Source organism: Anser brachyrhynchus (assembly GCF_964034855.1).
Source record: "Anser brachyrhynchus genome assembly, chromosome: 7".
Taxonomy (NCBI): Eukaryota; Metazoa; Chordata; class Aves; order Anseriformes; family Anatidae; genus Anser; species Anser brachyrhynchus.
Window position 1 is genome coordinate 26,501,321 of NC_137701.1, and position 19,952 is coordinate 26,521,272.

General features: G+C 46.8%; 1 protein-coding gene across 2 annotated transcripts in view; it reads left to right on the forward strand.

Moving 5' to 3' along the window:
• Positions 1 to 4,127: 4,127 nt before the first annotated feature.
• Positions 4,128 to 19,952, forward strand: part of ADCY5 (adenylate cyclase 5) — a 221,050-nt gene continuing 205,225 nt past the window's right edge. The window contains exon 1 of one of the 2 annotated variants that reach the window (XM_080601109.1): positions 4,128 to 6,077. In XM_080601109.1, the coding sequence (XP_080457235.1) occupies positions 5,067 to 6,077 (1,011 nt within the window). In that variant the 5' untranslated portion in view covers positions 4,128 to 5,066. Of the gene's footprint in view, positions 6,078 to 11,718; positions 18,943 to 19,952 lie in introns of those variants that run through there. The other variant, XM_080601110.1, reaches the window with a different exon arrangement.

Genomic DNA, 19,952 nt, shown 5'->3' on the forward strand with positions numbered 1-19,952 from the left:
AGGGCGTTCCAGTCAGCTGAATACAAGGTTGCTTTAAGATATCAGTTTGCTTTCGAGTTAAAGGTCTCTTGAGGTAAAATACAACAGCCTCTCTCGCTGGATAAAAACAAAAAATACTGAGTGCTGGGCTTCTCTGCTAGATGGCATTCTTGATACAAGTACAAGATGGAAGAAGAGGAGAGGTACTGGATACAGAGCTACTACTGAATTTCCAAAAAACATTGCTGGGAAAATTTCAAGCTTGTCCTCCTTTTTTTCCTTTGGTGTCCAGTAGATTTTTATTATTTTTTAAAATAAAATAATAAACGGGGGGGGGGGGGTGGGAAATAGCATTAAATGGAAGTGCTGGTGGTGTGCTGATGACATGGAGTCCCTTTCATTCTACAATAAGCATCTATTGCATGTTTGTGATCGTGGGGAATAGTGTGCATGGCTTAGGTGCTGTTTTAGTCCTCTGTTCCTGTGTATAAAGTACTTTCAGGAAAACTACTGTACTGACTATTAAATGTTTCCTTATTCAGCTTTTCTGTGCAATTTAAACTGTTCTAGAAATGTTTTTCCTCTGTTTAGAATACTGCCTTTCTACAGCAACAGAGCTGAATTGGAGAAATGCTTGTATTTAGCTGAATAAAAGTAGTTGGAACTAATATTTACAGATGCATTTGTAAACACTATTTACTTATTGTTCATAGCATGGGAAAGTGTTGTTTCAGTAGAACAAAGACTGCAGAATACAGTATACAGGACAGAATACTGTCAATATAGCAAGGATCAAGTTCACTTGAGAAGGTAATGTTCTTAAATCCTCATGCTGACATAATGATGTTAGTTACAGCGTGCCGCTATTTTACTATATGTGCTTACTGGGGTTGCCTTGCCAGACAGCAAGAGTAGTTGCTTCAACTGTTCTGAAGTTAGAAAGCTAAACCAGCAGAAAAGGCCTTTCTTGCATCTGCAAGAAAATGGCTGTTGAAAGTAAGGCATCATGGGTTAGTTTACTTAGCAAGGATTAGAAATTAACAATACTGTCAAAGCCCTACCACAAGTAAATTATGCACTCTGAAGATAACTGCTTTGTTTTTTCAAAAGCACTATCATATCAAAGGATATATGGAAATCCGCTCTAGGAATATAGATGTACACGAATGTGGGGCAGACATAAACATTCAAGAGTCAGTGTGATCCAGTTTCCTGGTGACATATGACTGCAGATCAGGCCATAGCTTGCCAGATTTTGAAGAAATAAATCGCTGATAGAAAGATGTAAATACATATATATTGATGTTAAAAATCATATGATTTAGTTTTTCTTGGTTCTAAGTTTAAAACTGATACTTGTTTGCATATTGAACTGTCACTGGAATCCTATTACATGAATTCTTAAGAATAAAAGTACTGTACAATATACTGACACCTGCCCATTGCAGTTGTATAATTTGGAAAAAATTCTGAACAGAATAGTGTCTGTATATGGTTGTTCAAACCTGTGCTTCATGATGAAAACAGGCTAGGTAAACATTCTTTTTTCCAGCCCATTTACCTATTCTTGACATAAAGTAGAGTCAATGAACAGTATTGGCCACATTAGAAAGAAGGGTAGAGGTCTCAGAGAAATTCCTACAGCTTGAGTCTGTGCTTATCTTCAGACCACCCACAATATGCTCTAATCTCATGCCCAAATAAATGAGGAGGGGAGCATACACAGTTAAGATGAAAACATTTGAAACTAACTTTCATTAGTCATCTTGTACAGAGAACACTGCTTTTCCATCCATGGTCTTTTTTTCCACCCTTTTATATATAAATGACAGCTTGTTCCATTTCAGTATTTCATGTCTCTGTATTGGATTCTCTTATTAGCTCTGGGTTTCAGAGGACTATTTTGGACTATGCCGAGATAGTCAGTGGAAGGACCAAGACCATGTTTTATAATGGCTTCACTAATTTAGGGAGCATAGATAATTCAGAGTTCTGGATTTAACACTTGCATGAATCACGAAGACTTCAGAAAGTGAAATGTGCACTGTGTGGTCTGAGGCCAGTACCTAGGTGTTATTCCCCATTCTAAGTAAATAATGCAAAGAAAGAATGCTAATGTTTGTCTACTGCACCTGTTGTAATAATAACAAAGTAAAATATGTTTGTATACTGATTTATGAGGCTACATTTAAAATCAGAATGTATGTGAACTCTGTGTGTGTTGAAGAGCTTTAGATCTGTGCTTCATTTATATGACTGTACTTGGTTCTCTCACACCTTCCCTGGAGAGTCTTGTGGAGTTGATATTCTAGTAATTTTGTGGTAGTATTCTCGCAATCTACCATATGCCTGCTGTCATTTAGGTGTAGAGAAACAACGGCTGAAGGAGGGAGAAACCCAAACAGGTAGGGTTCTATTTTGATCCAGAATTTGATTAAATTGTGACTGAGGGAACTTAATGGAATTTCGCTCCCCATCCTCACCCTACCTCATCCCCCCCACCTCCCAAAAAAAAACAAACAAAAACCAGCTTTTATGATTGGCTGAATAGATTTTGGGAAGGCTGCAAGAATTTGGGAAGGATGCAAGGTGAAACATTAGCTTTTCTAGATAAGAAGTTTCTCTGCTTCAACATTACACAGTTGTGATATTTGTGCTTGTTAATCTCTTTAAACAGGGTGAAAAGCTATAGGTGAGCTCTCTTATAATTTGTACCTTAATATTACGATATTGTACTAGTTAGCTTTCTTATACTGCATTTCCAAGATAAGAGATACTAAAAATCTTAAATGCCTACTTTTAGGCGTTCATGTTAATGTATGTGTGGTATCTTGCGTCTTTTGTGTCACAGCACTGTGTCCTCATTAGTGCCCGATTAACTGGCTCTTCTCTTTGCTTCTAATGCAGAATCCTTATTGTTTTCTCAAGTCTACAGGTTCCTTGAAAACTTTCCTCCAAGTGTTCCTTTACCTTTCTTTTAACTCACCATCTCATATCTACCTACCTGTTTTTAAAGTTACAAACTTTAGGCTGAAGACTTTTCTCCCCTCTGGCAAGGATGAAGGTTGAAAGCTAAAGAATTTTTTTAAAAATACAACTTTGACGTATTCAGCTTTAACATCGATTATTGTAATATAAATAAGCAGAACGATCACTAGGTCAAATAAAATGACATAGTATAGAAACACGAATGATGCGTTAGAATTGAAATGCCCAGTTTCTCTTACCTGTGGAAGTAAACTTTCTGGAGAAGGGGCTGTAGCTTAGTGTGCAGTGAAATCCTCACAGGGACTGAGGCTTCTAGAGGCTGTTGTGTAAAAACTAAATAGGACCTGATTTAGTCCCAGTGGTGAAACATGGGAACCTCAAAACTATTTGTCCCATTACCTGAGCAATGCTCTGTTGATACCCAGAACTGGAGGTTGTCAGATGTAGGCGGATCAGGTAGGGGCCTGCTTCTGACACCTACCTCCTCAGTCATTTTCTGTCACGCAGAATTACTTTTAAACTTGTTGAGAGCCGTCTTTCTCCTTCCACTCTGTTTTACAGTTGCAATTTTTTTTTTTGAAAGAGTTTTTTTTCCTAGTGGTTTGGAAAGACCTCCAAAAGGTGGCTTTGTGCACAGAGCAGGACCCATCCCACCTCACAGCGTCCTGGAGCATCCTTTCTCTGTCCATCCACAGCCCAGTGGCCGACCAGAGCGTTCCTGAGCCCTGTGCCCCTCCAGCAGTGGCGGTGCTGTGGGACAGCCCCAAAATGGCGCACTGCTCCCCAAGGAAGGGGTTATTTAGAAAAAACAGCTCCTGTCAGGGAGGGAATCGTGAGGGCAACCTGTAGCCCAGCACCTGACAGGCCCACGCCACGTCGGTGAACTACGTGCGCCTACTTTTTTTGGTGAAAACCCTTTATGCGTGTGTTTAGGACAAGGGAAGAGGCCGTGAGGCAGCGCCTCGTCAGGGTGTGGGGGGGGAGCGGCTGAGGCAGCGCCTCGCCCTCCCGCGGCACCGAAAGGGTTAAACCTCCTCCCTCCTCCCGCGTTCATTGGCGGGCCGGCCGGCGGCGGCGCCCAATGGAGGCGTGCGGCGGCGGGGGGCGCGCCAATGGGGGCCGGCGGGGGGCGGGGCGGGGGCCGGCGCGGCCGGCGCCCGGTTGAATGGGGAGTACAAAGGGGCGCGGGGCGGGCGGGCCGGGCTGTGCCGCGCCGCGCCGGGCCGTGCCCGTCCCTACCCCGCTCCCCGTCCTGGTCCCGGTCCCCATCGCGGTCCCGGCCGTGCCGCTGCGGGCGGGCGCGCCGAGCCCTCCCCTCCCTGCTTTTTTTTTTTTTTTTTCCCCTTTTTCTCCTTTTTTTTTTTTCTTTTTTTTTTTTTTTTCCCCAGCTTTGCCTGCTGTATGTGCATGAGCATTGCGGCTGCCGCCCGCCCTGCCGTGCCGCCGGGGCTGCTCCGGCCTCGCCTCGCCTCCCAGCGGCGGAGCAGCGCCGCCGCCAGCGCCAGCAGCAGCAGCAGCAGCAGCACCACCCGCCGCGGGCAGGCTCCCCCCGGGCAGGGGATGCTCCCGCCGCCCGCCGCGGCCCCGGGAGCCCGAGCCTGAGCCTGAGCCTCGCCGCCTTCCCCGCGGGGCGGCCGCTGCCGCCGCCCGCCCGCCTGCCCCGTGCCCGGCCCCCAGCGGCGGGTGCCCGGGGCCGGCGCGGCGCGGCGAGCTGCCATGCGGCTCCCCCGCCGAGCACCGAGCCCCCTGCGGCCGCCCCGCAGCGGCTGAGGGCGCCCTGCCCTGAGGAGGGGCCCCCCGGGTCCCCTCCGTCGCCCCCCGGCCCCCCTCCGCCGCCCCCCGGGTGTGGAAGCAGCGGGGCCGCCGATGGAGCCGGCGCTGCCCTGACGTCCCCCCTCGGGATGCCCCGGCTCTAGGGGACGCTGCGGAGACTTTGGGGTTTTTGTTGTTTTCTTTTTTTTTTTTTTTTTTTTTCCCCTCTTTCCACGTCGACTTCCCCATCTTTTTCTTTCCTTTGTTGTGTTCTGGGGTTTTGTCCCCCTCTGGTCATCCCTTTTGGTGTGGGGGAGCCCCCTGCCCGCTGCCCCTTCCCACAGGGCATGTCCCGGTCCAACAGCGTCAGCCCCCCGGGCTTCGGTGGCCCCGCGCCCTGGGCGGGCACTGAGCAGCACCGCTCGGCCTGGGGCGAAGCGGAGGCCAGGGCCAATGGCTACTCCTACCCGCCGCCTCCGAACCGGTCCTCGGGCAAGAAGGCCTCCCGCATGGCGAGCAGGTGGCGGAGCGAGGAAGACTACGAGCCTCAGGCGAGCCGGAGCCGCGGGGAGAGTGGCTGCAGGATGATGAGCTTTAGGTCCAAATCCGCCTGGCAGGAACACGGTGACGAAAGCCGACGTCACCGGTCCCGCCACCCGCCCGGCGGTGATTCCCCCGCTGCCCCCAATAATGCCAGCCCCCGGCAGCTGGGGGAGCAGGGGGAGGTACGGCCCCGGTCCGTGGAGCTGGGGCTGGAGGAGAGACGCATCAAGGCCAAGATCGAGGAGCTGGAGGAGGAGGACGGGGACGAGGGGGGCTCCGAGGCGGCCTTCTCCATGGGCAGCTGTTGCAGCAGCCTGCTGCAGATCTTCAGGTCCAAGAAGTTCCAGTCGGAGAAACTGGAGCGCCTCTATCAGCGCTACTTCTTCCGACTCAACCAGAGCAGCCTCACCATGCTCATGGCCGTGCTGGTGCTGGTCTGCGTGGTCATGCTGATCTTCCATGCTGTGCACGGCCGCTATGAGGTATCCTACGTCGTGGTGCTCTCTCTGGCCATCCTGCTGATGGTGGTGCTGTGCATGGTGTGCAACCGCAACGACTTCCACCAGGACCACATGTGGTTGGCATGCTACTCCGTCATCCTGGTCATCCTGGCTGTGCAAGTGGTAGGGGTTCTGCTGGTGTGGCCCAGGAGCGCCTCGGAGGGCATCTGGTGGACCGTCTTCTTCATCTACAGCATCTACACGCTACTGCCAGTGCGGATGAGGGCCGCGGTCATCAGCGGGGTGGTGCTCTCCGCTATCCACCTGGCCGTCTCCCTCAAGATCAACGCAGAGGATAAGTTCCTCCTAAAGCAGGTAGGCAAGCCCTCAGCCTGTTCATTCGTGCGCGCTTGGCAGCCCCGAACTGCCCTGGAAGAGCGAGGACAGTGGGTTTGGCTCTGTCCCCAGCCCCGAGTGACCTGCTGGGATGTTGTGCTGTCTGGTGGTACCCTCTGCCCTTTTTTTTAATAGCTGTGTGTTTCCTTGGTGCTGGTGTCACTAAGGCTCTGAACATTTAGGAAACCTGTCCGAGGGTTTTCCAATGCCCGCTGTTGCGGCGCACGGCCGGCCAGCCCCTGGTGCCCTTCAGCTGTGTTTAGTGTCAACAGCTCTGTGCCACATGCACCTGTGGCACGGTGTCCCGCGGGCTGCCGGGTCACCAGGAAACAAACATGTGGAAAGTCTCGTGATTTCTGTCGGGTAGAGGCTATCCTCGTGTGTAACTCCAGGGGCTAAATGCACGTCAGCGCAGGGCTTGCTGAGGCGTCGGGGAGCGTGCTCCAAGGAAACGTTGAATAAGCTTTTGGTTTACCAGGAAGGTGTTTGCTCTGAGATGTGCTGGAAATGTCGACGGTGAGGAAGCCCAGAGTTCACGTGCAGCTAGCAAAAAGTAAAGATGTACAAAAGCAGATGATTATTTAGCTGTGATATCGTATTTAACTGGAGCAGCTCAGTTCACAGGGACAATAAGACTACTGCTGAATGCATTACGGTGCAATTTTTAATTACTGTATCTGTATAAACAACAGCAATACAAGGTGCCACTCTTCTTTACAAAGCAAAGCAAGTGGCTGTGGGGGTCATACGCTACCAGCTCCGCAGGCACCGTGGGTGATCCCAGAACCAGCAACTGAAAACGTAGCACTGTGATAATCACCAGCCCTCTAAGGAGCAGGGGTCTGAGCAAGCAGGAACCTGTCGCAGCCAGCCTGGATGCTCGTGTATTTGTTAACACCAGGAGTTCGGTAGCCTACTGACCTGTCGCATCACACAAAATTCAGCCTCGTGCTTGCAGCGCCTGCCTCTAGCCTGACCGTGAAGTTGCTTTGAGTTCCACCGACTGCAGTATCAGGAAAAGTTCTAGGGCTTATTTCCCCCCTATCAATAAAACTCCAGTATGCTCAGGCTGTCACTACTTCGCTGTACAAAATATCCCTTGAAATTATTACTGCATTCCCCCCCGCTTGCTCCCAATTCTCTTCTCCCCCCGTCCCTGCCCAGTTAAGCCTGCTCGGACAGTTTCTGGCTTTGTTCTTAGCTTGTTACAGATATTTTTATAAACTGCACATGGCATATTTTTCTTATGCTTGATATAAATGGCTTTTTGTGCATTTCCAGCAGAGCATACGCTGTAAACGGGACTGTTACTGTTTTTCTGCTTGACTTGGAAAAGTTTGCTAATGCCAGAAATTGCTCACCATCACTCTGGTCCCACAAAGCCTTGTGCATGCTCTTCCCTGCATACACTGAGACTTGTCCTCTTGAATTCAGTATATTCAGAGACCGTGTTCTTACATAGGAAGGCAAAATCATGATGAAGACCAAAAGACTTAATCTGTTACAAGTTGATTTTTGAGGGCAGTGATGAGCACATAACGTATTTTCACTGTGGAAAGTATTGGTAACTGTATCTTAATGGGAAGCAGCCTCGTTTGATCGATTCCCTCAGTGGAGAATTTGGGATGTTTACAGCTCAGGATCGCTAGACTAGCTCCCTCCTCCCAGCACAGCAGGTTTATTTGTAAGAGGCGGAGCACGTGAATAAATGTGAACTTGCTGAAGGTAAAAGCACGGGCAGGAGGGGATGGTGCAATGTTCACAAATCTGCGTGCCACAGTTGTGTTCCCTTTTGTGCCAGAACTGGGCTTTACTGCAGCTTCAGAAAAGTGTTTAGTTGATGAGGAATATCTTAGGAGTCCTCTTACTTTGTTTTCAAAGACAACATCTCTCTCCATGTTGCACTTCTTTCTACTTACCCCAAGTGCCGGTCTCTATCTTACTGTGGTCTCCACTGGCACAGCTCTGCTGAATCCAGCGGGGCTGCACAAGGCCAAGAATCAAGATTCCTTGCACATTTGCGTATGAACGTGAGCTGCTATCTCTGGCTGATAGAAAAATCTGTTCCTACAGAGCACATTGCCTCACAGCTATGAGCAGGCCTTTCTCACTGGGGCTGCGTTTGTTGCCATGGAAATGTGGCGCGTTCAGCTCTGCCCCACTGAAGCACATAAGCCCTATTTTTCCCTTCAGACTCAGTGAAGGTGAAGGTGGATGAAAGCCGGATAAAATCGAGAGGAGAGGGTTAAGTTGTCTTCGGTGGCTGCACTCCGACTGTCACATCAGCCCGGGTTTTGTGGAGCAGAAGTGGATACGAATGCATCTGTGACTGCGTGACCAGATGGTTCTTTATCCATAGCATTCGCAGGAGAAAGGCTGTTTGGGATGTGCGTCCCCCAACCTCTTCTTGTCATGGCATTTTTAACCATAGTACTTCAGCAAGTTATTCTTTGTGAGGGCTTGTTTTCCTTTAATCTTCTCCCAGGTGCTTCCAAGCAAGGAAAAATCAGACACACTATAATTCAAATCTCAAGCAGGGTGACTCTTGCATAGACTTCTGCACGCTTTTATGAGGCTCAGGGACCCTGTTAAAAGCCTTGCTGCTTCTCTTGAGAAAGAGGGTGAAATTCTCGGTTGTCGGTCCCTTTTGGGAGAAGGGCAACTTGCTGGATTCCCTCTCTGAGGATGCACGATTTTATTTGACTGAATGGCCTTGCTCCTAGCACTCCTGGACTTCTCTGTCACCAGGTGTTGTGGTCTGCGGTGGTGCTAGTCAGGCTGGTGTCTTTAAAGGCAGAGCCCTCCTCATCCGTTGCTTCAGGAAAGGATTAAGGCACACCGCTGTTTCTGAATTGGTAAAGTGGCAGGAATAAAGGTAGCTGTGATTGTTCCCTCTCAGCTGAGCTGCTTTTTAACAATTCTGGGGTCAACAGACTTAGAAAGGCAGCTCTGGCTTCTGCCTGTTGACTGGAGGAGTCTGGGGCCTGCCTTTCAAATGAGCAGCCTGAGTACCCCTGGCAAAAGCAGCGGGTGTATGTGGTCCCTCCATGAGTCTGATCGGGTACAGGCGATGATCCTGACTTCATGAACTAATGTTGGACTGGAACAAAACACAACGATTAGTGTGAATTATTGCATTAGTTTCAAAAGTTATCCCCTGCTGAGTGAGGGGATAAGAAGAAATTGTTTGAGAACTTACCTCCAAAGACCGCTGCCGGAAGCAGAGCATACTGAATGTCTGACACTCCTCCAACTACAAATCTTGATCACTTACAGGTTTTTGTGTACCTGGGATCAATTAATTCCAGAAGGACTGGGTTTGGATTCACTGGGGAGGGGATGACTGCATTTGTCTTCAGGTTTGTGTCCTTGTGTTATTTTGGGAAAGATGGGGGTTACAAATGTGTTTCAGTGCACACTGGTCTGTCTTCCCCTCTCCATATTTATGCTGTATCTTTTTAGACTTTTCCATGTGGTGGTTGTGATACGTTTCTGGGCTCTGAAAGTAGTCAACTCCAAGATTCATGTGAGAAGTAAATGCCAATAAAACTGTCAAATACTTACCTGAGAAGGAAACACACTATTTATCAATAAATTGTCTTGTATTCACAACAAAGTTGATAATGAGGTTTGTTCCGTGTTCCAGAAGAAACAGACCACCTAACTAACAGACAAACTCTGCACGGACACACGGGGGGAACTTGCAGCGTATGGGTTGCAGATGCTTCACTGCGGTCATGTGAGTGGACCAGTTGCCCTCAGCGCAGCAGGTCTTGAGTAAGCCCTGGCATTTCTGTCAGGCTAGGGGCTAAGGGACAGGGAGTTTCACAACGGAGTTTGTTGGGCTCTGAATCAGAGTTGAAAAGGGATGGGGATGGTGTGTGGGAGGGATGGGGGACCAGGAGTAAAGGATAAGAATGTAATATACAAACATCAAACAAACCTGTGGACTGAGGTTAGATTTATTCCCGTTTTCCCATCCAAACCTGTTCTATTGTAACTTTTTGAGGTTCCTTGTTCAAGGATACAGTTAAGGCTTTGTAGTTTATTAACTCAGTGTGAGTGGGTGACTGTTAAGGTACCACAAAAACAGAAGACTGGGAAAGATGTATACAAGTTTTTTTGGGTGTGTGTTTTTTGGGTGGTTTTTTTTTTTGGTCTTGTGTCTGTAACCTCCCTGAAAGAGAAACTGAAAACCTCAGATCTCTTTCCTCCCCAAATACTACTGCAAACCTTCTGCAAAGGCTTTCTAATAGCACAGTTGGCTGCAGCTGCCCCAGCACAGGGCTCTTGTTTTTGGCACTCCAATTCAAGGCTCCTGATGTTGAGCTTCTTGTTGCTCGGCCCCTTTCCATATGCCTCCATAATAACAACATCACATGAGTACTCCTCATCCTTCACTTCTGAGAACTGTGTATGTGTTGGCCTTTCTCCATGTCAGTCCATGTTAATGATACACGATTGATCCACAGCTGCACAGTGGCTCTCGAAACTGTGGTGTTTCAGTTTAACCATTTCTAGGAAGATGTTGGTATGAAAATGTGTCTTTTTCCTTTCCCTAGATAAACTGTCACTTCAGCAGAGCTAAAAACATCTTACTGTAATAGGGTATTGACTTGTGGATATCTTCTAGCATCTCGTAAAGATGCTTTTCAGATGCAATTCAAATGGCATTCGATGAGAAGCTAGTCACATAGCAGAAGTAGTACTGCATGTTCCAACTGAGCTGCAGCATGCGTAAGATATGTAGATAATGACTGATTTTGAGACTAACAGATTCTCAAGAAGCGTTACCAAGTCACTGTATTGCATTTTCATTGTCTTCTAGTGGCATTTATTCACAAAGGAGGAGAAATGTGCTACCTGAAATGCAGGTAGATCTGTTTGTCACTTTTTTATTTTTTTTAACAGTTGCATGCTGCCTCGTTCACTTTTGTTTGCCTGGAAAATAAATTTGAGTAATGCTTATTTAGGATGTGATCTTACTGTGTGCCTTGCAGCACTTAATGTCCTGTTCTGCATAAACACAGTAGAGCTGCTCGTGCAGGGAGGTGTGCTCCGGCAGCACTAACAACTGAAGGCTGACTGAGCCGTGCTTGGACTGAACTTGGTAAAAATTGACCATTTGAGACCAGGAAAAAAATGGCAACCTGAAACATTCAGTAGCTGTTGCATTGATAATTGCCTTCCCTAGTGTAATTCGCTAACAGAGGTAATTAATTTAATCCCTGAGGTATTGTATATCAATTAGTCTTTATTAGGAATATTGTCGGTATCTCTTGGGAATGACTGTGTTGCTTGAGGTTTATACAGGCATGTCTGCTTCTCCTATCTTCTAAATTACCCTGTGGTCCTGCCACCTCCTAATCTTCCTCCCATGTTTCACTTCCCTCCTTCCCACCACCCTGAATTTTTTTTTTTCATTTCACTGTAGCATTCCCCGACACCCATAACTGCTCACGTAACAGTGTTTACTGAGGGCTGTGCGCCTAATTTCTCTGCGTTCCTGGTAGGTTCGTTGTCTCAGTAAACTGACCCATTCAACTCGTTTCTCTTGGCCCTGTGGTAGCAGTCGCAGTCCCACGGCTGGCCTGGAACTTGTGAGTTGAATACGAAACTCGGTGGGGGTGATTTGGGTGCCTTGCTGTGCCAGGTGTGCTAATGCTGGCAAAAGGCTTGTCCTGCTGAGCGTCTGATGGGCTGGAAAAATCAGGGTGTGCTAGTTTTGTTTCCTTCTGGGGAGGCAAAGATGTTTCAGCAAAACGTCAGCAGATTTCATCGAGGTGCAGGAGGCAGAAGGACAGCTTTGGGTGCTGTAACCCCACAGCGTGGCTGTTGACTTGACCTCATGCGTCCTGGGCTGGGGGCTTTGGTTTGAGCCACACATGACCCTGTCCGAGTCAGGACCTCTTATTGATGTGGTCTTTTGTTACTAACTGCATTCAGGTGATTTATAAACCTGACCTGCAGTGGAAACAAAATGCTGATTATCCCCATCCTAAAGACTCACCGAGGCTGGTTGTGCCCTCTCAGAGCCGGCGGCAGCACTTCCCAAACATCCTTACGGTGCTGCTGAGCTCCGGGGTGGAAGAGGACTGGGACTCTGCCCAGCTGCAATGTGAACTTTGGGCACCAGACAGCTCTCCAAATATGCTTTCTCTCTCAATTTGGGTTTGATTAGCTAATCTTTCAGTCATGCACCACAGCTCCCTTGGAATCTTTTATAAAAATTGAAACAATTGCTAACTTTTTTGGCCGTTTCAGTAGTGGGAACAGTTACGGTCTTTTGGGAATAGCTGGGTTTGTTTTTACATTTTGGTAGTGGGTATTACTCTCATCCTCTCATCAAACCAAAAGACCTTTCCTTCTGTCCTGGCACAAGATACAATGAAAAAAATCTTCAGCAGCAGCTGAAACATCGAGAGGTGAAAATCAAAATTATTTTGACAGTAGCTTCCATGTGTGTGGTAAAGTGGTCTACCCTATAGAAGTTGGTTGCTTCTGAGTGAGAACCTGTGCTTTGAAAAGTTCCTGTCCTCCTCTTTTTTTTTGATTTTTTTTTTTTTCCCTGTGCAGGTGGGTGCGGTTCAGAGAAAATACCCGCTTTTGTTTGGGGAGGTGGAAGACAGGGCTCCAAGTTTTGCTACCCTTGGGCAAGGTTTATCTTACTGTCTGCTTTATACTGTAGGATTTACATGGCACCTTGCATGGGTAATATGTACCCAGAAAATGCAATGCAGACGGAGCTAGAGCGCAGCAGTCTCCCCCCAGCCTTATAGCTGCTCCGAGATTTCATGATGTTCTATATGGCTTTTTTTCATGGCCTGCAGTGGTAGGATAGTGACAACGTGTGTGTTTGTGAGGAATGCAAAAATTCACAGCTTCTGGGAAGTGGGTGGGGTTCCTGTATAGCTGCTGAGTGACTTTTTTTCATCTCCTGTGAGTCCTGGGTTTTGATGTGGGATGCACTCAGCGTTAGCTCCTTTACTCCTTCTGAAGTCTGGCCTAGCGATCCTAGCTTGTGATAGCTTGCATCCAGGGGATGCTCTTTCTTCTTTTTGTTTTTAAATTGATTATACTTTAAGAAAAACCTTTTTTGTCTTTACCCGAGATGTATCCTCCTCTTGCCAGGAGTTTAAATTGATTCATTATTATGGAGTCCTTAGGCTAGGTAAAAACCCAAGGGGAAATCTCATGTGAATGAAAAAACACAACCCCAAAGATATTAAAAAGAATAATCTACTTATGAGGGGGTGTGAGAAAGAGACAAGAATTTTAATATTTGTCTCCTGAACTCCAAGATGTTCTCACCTTATCGTAGAAAAGCTTGAGGTTTCAAGTACTTAATGAGATCACACACAAAATGGCTGTCAGGCCAAGACAAGAGGCAAAATGCTTTTTAGCACCTGCGACTGGACCACTCCCAAGAAAATCTGTACTTGATGTTTTATGATGTTGATGAGCTGCCAGCCTTGCTGCTGGCAGGTAGAGGAATGGCATTGCTGGTCAAATCTGCAGCAGAACCTAGCATGGGTTGGTCTTGCTCTGATACTCGGAGCAGTGGACTGAGCACAATTTAAAGCTCTGCCTTTAGCTTCTGGTTTCAAGCTTGCGTTTGATGATGTGGGAAGCCCTTCTTTCTTCAAAAGCCTGGTGGTTAGACAAGTTTGAGAACTGTTTCTGCCAGACACATTCAGTTTTGCACTGCAAAGGTGATGCATTTACAAGTGAATTTAGAAGAATTCATGGGCAGCTTTGGCATCACTAACAGTATCACTCCTAGTGCCAGGCTTGGCTTGCTGGTGAAGAGTAGGATTTTCCTTTCAATGTTAGCTGTAGAATGCTTCATTGTATCATCATGCTTTGTTCTGCAAATAAAATGTTTTTGTGCTTCTCTTTATATCCATCATAAGTGATTAATGCAATTGCGATGCATCTTTTGCTCTCTTCCCTAGACATCAAGAACACAAATCACGTTTGTGTGTTTAAGATGTTATCTGGACTGTCTGTAGTAAATAGCATCAGGCAAATCCAGTGTGCACTGTATGGTCAAAGTTTTATGGCTTCTCCTGCTGCATAGCAGCAGAGATGACAGAAGAGAAGTGTGTTTCAAAGCATCCTCTGTCCTGCCCTGGTTTTCCCTCCGTCGCCTCTAGCCAGACTGATTCTTCTGCAGTTTGATGGCTTTTCAGGTGAAATGCTGAACTTTTGCATCTCTTCATGAAAAGTTTTACGCATCCATGGAACGCCCATAAAAGTTTTTACTGTGAATTGGGCGTTTATGGCACTGCAGTGCTTAGCTGCCATGCTCCCTCCTCCTGGGAAACTTTACTTCTGGGGAGCTGAGTTGAGTTGAGGATTAAAGCTGCACTACTGATTTAACATACACATTCCACTAGTATCAGAGTGCATCTTTGTAGACAGTAAACAAAGGACTGTGCTGATGCAACAGAGGAGGAATATAAATGCAGAAAGTTGCTCTTCCCCCCCTCCCAGACATTAGAAATTAATCTCTTAAAGCAGCAAATTACGCAAACTGTTTATTCCTTAAACGTGTTTGCAGCTTGTATAAGACATTCTGTCTCACTTCATAGTCGAAAGAAAAGGCTATGACATTGCTTGCAAGAATCTGTCATAAAACGTTTCTAATACAGACAGTTCCCTGGCTGTGTTCTCCCCTTCAGAAAAAGCCGTGGCTCCTTCCCTTTATTCCCTTCTCTAGACTAAATGTTACAAGCACTGATTTCTGTGTACCTCAGAAGCTGGAAACTGAATTCTTAGAGCTAGCACTGTGGTAAGGGACTACTCAAATCAGTATTTCTAAAAACAGTAGTTTGCCAGTCAGCCCACAGATGACAGAGCTGCTCAGACATGCTTGCTGAGTGATGAATTCTTTCCATTTGCTGGGAGGTACCCGACAGCAGCTTTGTCTGTGTTCTTGCTTAATGTATGGGGATTTATGCACAGAATTACAGCACAAATGGGTGGACCAAGGAATACATTATTAATGAAGATGTTTCCAACTGAATGGGATTTCTTTTTTTTCAGGCAGGTGGTTACTAGTAAGCTCACAGAGGAAAGGAAGCGATGCTGTGTGGTGCCTGCAAAGGAAGATGCTATGCATTGCCGTGGGAGACTGTGTAATTAAAATGTCATTCTAGCTCTTTAAAAGCTAACTGCAGTCTTTAAAACCGTTAAGCAGGAGGGAGGTTACTAGTGTGGGAACGGCTGTTCTGCAGTGAGCTCGCTGATGGCGAGGCCGGGAAGGACTGCCGACGTTGCTTAGCGCAGCTCGGTGACTGATTCTTCTCTTACGCTTACTGACTTCTGTTCAGATGGCATGGAAAATCATTTTAATGCAGAACGCACAGTATTTGCCAGCTGAAAAAGGAATCAGCAACAGTCTCTGAACTGAAGGTGAACCGAACCTCTGCTTCCCCCACCTTAGTAAGACAGGTTTATAACGCCCTGTGGTGGAACATATTGGGGGTATTTTCCTACTTCGGGTGGCATCGTCTGCCTGAAACATAACACAGATGGTCGTGTTAGTTTGTGAAGGGGCTCTGACATCATGCCCAGATTTCATACTGGGTAATTACGTTCTTGCCTTTGTAACTGTTGTTGAATATGGCATTTTTCTTTGCTCCATTTCTGTTCTCGACTCTTTAACAGTACATGAAAGCACCGTCATGTAGCTACTGCTCATATGTGGGGTTTACTACCGTATCTGAGAAATTTGCAAGGTTGTTGAAAAGCCAGAATAAAATGAGGGACTAGAGCTCAGGCTTGTGTCTTCTTAGTCACGTTAGTGTGCTGGAGCAAGTGCCATCCCACTGCTATGACAGATGCACTGACAGTTTTTGAAAGCTGCAGAACTGGAGATGATATGGTTGAAGGATGCCTCTGGAGGTCAGCTACACCATCCCAATCCACCAAGACAAGACTAAGTCAGCCTAAACTGTTTGTGGCAGGTACTAATCACATATTCATCCAAAAAACAACCGTCCTTTGTATCCGTGCTTTTTGGAGTCATGAAGATGCCGATATGCTTTTTTGGTTTTGTGCTTGTTTTAAGCAAACGAGCAAGCACAGCCCTGCATAGGATTTGATGAGCAGGTAGGAGAGATGCCCATGATCGTAGCTCTGTGGCTGCTTGTAGCTGAAACTGGCTCTTAGCTTCCTCGTTTCGCTTTCTTTAGTTCCCACCCCACCCCAAGCCTGCCGCTCTCTCTCTGTCACAAATAGTACATTTATATGACATCTGGCACATAAATGAGGTGGTCCTGAAAGTGCTGCAGTACCAGCAAAAAGCTTGATGCTCAGCTCCTCTCACAGGTGACTTCTCTTTCATCCTGTAGTCCTCCTCAGCTGGTGGAACAGGCATCCTTAGTTAACTACGTTCCTGACCTGTTAGCACTTCAGGGCTGCTGCAGGGGCTCTTAGGAGTGTGTGCTTTTTGCAGCCACAGTTGAAATGGCTGTGAACAAATACTTGAGGAAGTATTTCCTGAAAATGTTTTCATCTCTCATTGGATAAAGTTTGGAGACTGCAATTTTCCCTTCTAAACTAATGTGGATAATGATTATCTGGCTGTAGTCGTGACACTGAAGGTTTGTCCAAGTAGTGGTGCCCCGGAAAAGTAGCCATAGGTGGATTAGTTAAGCCACAAAAAAATACCACATAGAAACTGTTGTCCACTGCTGAAATCACCTTATTCAACTATTGTAGATGCAAATGGACCCAGTTAATTTAATTCACTTCCAGAGGGAATGCAAACTAAATAAAGTCACGCTCATTAAGAGGAGCGTTCACACAGGTTTAAATAATCTTCTTCAATTTATTTTGATGAACTTTTCTGAGCAGACAAATCTTTACCATAATTTCTCCAGGGTAAGACTGGAGCTTGTGTAAGACAGGAGTACTTAATAATATTGGCTTAGAAAATGGCATATATGAGCAAGGCACAGTTAGAAGAGTGTCTCCCTCTGTGCTTGCCCCTTGGTGTGGGATCCCAGGTTGACAAACTGTGAAGTGGCAGCCAGTGATGCTGTTCTGGGTCTCACTTTGGAGAAGCTCCCCTGGTTTCCATGAGCTCTTCCTCTGCTTAAGCCACTTACAGCCCTGCACGCACTGTTCACCCAGTGCCTTGCTGTAACGTGAGTGTATCTGCTGCATGTAAAACCTTAGGGGCTGACAGCCCCCCCGCCAAACCTCCTGCTGGGGATGGGTGGAGAAGTGTCGTGCTCCATTCAGGTGGGTGGCATGACAACTTTGGCTTGGTGGCCAGTGGGTTAGGATGGAGTGGGAGAAAGTGACAATGTCCTTTCAGTAGAGAGAAAAATGCCTGAAAGGTGCCTTCTGCACGAGCAGGGGTCTTAAGTAGAGCTGCAGTTTCCTGGGCTGTGTTAAAGAGCTTTTGAATCTTAATGACCAGGCTACCTACTCCTCCCTCTGTTATTGCCTGTCCCTGCCAGATCTAATAGGCATCTCACCCCTGTTCTAACCATACCCTAAATCCTTATTGCCTTGTCTAGTTTGTATTTAGCACCAGAAGAAATGAATGGGAATCTAAATGTGTTCTGCCAGTCACCAAAAATACCTTTTTCCCTCTGGCTGCTTGGGAATTGCCTTAAACTCCCCTCAGGGCTTTTCTGTATGAAGGGACAGCTAGCGTAGAACAATAGTGACTGATTTACACTGATCAGTCTTCACCTTTCTGAAAGGCATCTGTCTTACACCAGCCACCCTGCAGTGCACACCTTTCAGAGGGGTGCTGGTGGGAGATGTCTGCAGTGTCTCTAGTCTCTCCCCAGCCTGACTCCTCTGTAGGTTCTGGGGAAAAACAATAATAAAATAAATAAATAAGAAAGAAGAAATACTGTAAAAACTTAGTGGCGAGAGGTGCATTTTCCTCTTCTTCACCCATATGGCAAAGGATTACTGAGATTTGGGTCTTGCAGGGTTTTGGTTGCATGTCCTGTAGCAGCAGTGCTTGCCAAAGAGACTATCAACCTCAGTAACTGAAACATTTTTGCCCCCATCCTAGTTTCAGCCCAACTCAGCTGAAATTACTTTAGTCCATTTATTTGGACTAAAATAGTCTGGGAGGTGCACATATGCACCTGAGCTTGCAGAAAGGCAGCTGGGCATCATGTAGTGAGAAAGTGATGTCAAGGAGCCAGGAGCAGACACAGATGCAGCTGAAGGAAGCTGAGAACAACTGGTTGAAAGCTTCCTCTCCAGTCTCTAATAAATTTCAATGGATAATTTTATGGAGGAAAAAAAAAAAAGACACTGCCCCAATTCCCTCCATTTTGCTTTGGTAGGAATCGAGTGTGTGGTTGAGAGCATGACCCAACAAGCACTGTTTTGGAAGCCTCACCTACTGCATGGGATTAGAGTAGTGCCTGCTCCCTTGCATTTCATGTGAGGGCAATTAGTGCACGTGCATGGCAATTAGTGCTGCAAATGAAGTCGACACTGCTGTATTCTGCCTCTTTAATGGCTTGCTTTCCTCCTCTGCCAAAAGAGCAACCAGGCAGTCTCAAAGGAACCTGCTGCCTTCTGATATTTAATTTGCTTCAGGCTTACCTTGGCATCTGCCTCTTTCTTCTGCTGCCCAGCCTGGCCCACCTGCCTGTTCCTGCTACCAGCACTGGAGAGAAGCACTACACGTTTCTGGAAAATCAGGCTGTGACTTGCACACCATGCTGCAGTCCTCCAGCCCTGTCTCTCCCCGGCGTGTTTTGTCATTCTCCATTTCTGGCCTGTTCTCAGCACAACGCTGGGGTGGTTTCTGATGAGCTGCACTGGAAGTGGTGTCACTGAGCAGGCAGACATGCAGGTGGGAAGTTGCAGAACAATTTGCCTCTTTTTCATGTAGGTATTGTGGTGATGAGGACCTTAAATTACATGTGGCATGCAGCATTCATTTGTGACATGTTACTATCTGAAGCGTACGTATCCTGCAGTATAGTTGGATCGTGTATAAACTCTATCTGTATGTCCATCCGTGTCTTAACCAGAACATTAAGTGCTCCAAAAGATTTTTAAAACAAGAGACTGGATGGGAAAAGGTCTGGCAAATAAACATGTGGATGAGTACCCACCAACTATAGGAAAAGCTGGGTGTTAAAATGCTAGAAGAGACCTCTCAAGCTGCTGACAGTGGGAGGAGGGCATGGGAGCACAGGTGGAGCACGTTAATTTGATCAGGATGTTTTGGTGTAGGCCTCCTTGTATGGCTTTCCTTATTGCAGCAGAGCACCTTGCAACATGGACCACCCATCTAGGTTTGTTTTCTGAATGCCTTACAAGCGATATCTGCACGGTAATTCCTAACATGTCTCTTAATAGGAAGCTGGTAGTTTATGAAACATTTTTTAGGTGGAAGTAGGTTTTTTTCACAGGGCAGGATTGCTCTTGGGCAGGAGTATGGAGTGATCAGCTTTGCTTTTGAGTGGATGCTGTAGGCAAGAAGAAAAAGGTTGGTGTTAGTCCCTCCAAAAGAAAAATTACCTCAGAGGACCCCTCCACTGAGGATGGCACACTGGACTAATGGTGCTTCCTTGGGAGCCTTTCTCTTCTGCTCCCCTGATGGTGGAGACAGCTCAAGTGTGGGCCAGTGTTTCTTTCTAAGTAGAACTTGCCTTCACAGGACAACAAGCAAGCTGGTGCTTTCTAGATAACGTGGGTCAAGTGCTGCTTTGCTGAGGAAATGGGGAGGATTTTACTTAGCTAGTAGCAATACACAAGTTATTTTCTAACCCTTTTGTGCTGAGAACTTACACTGTTTTTCTGCTATTTCTTTAGCATAAGTGAGAATCAAGCCACGATTTTATGTCCTCAGGACCG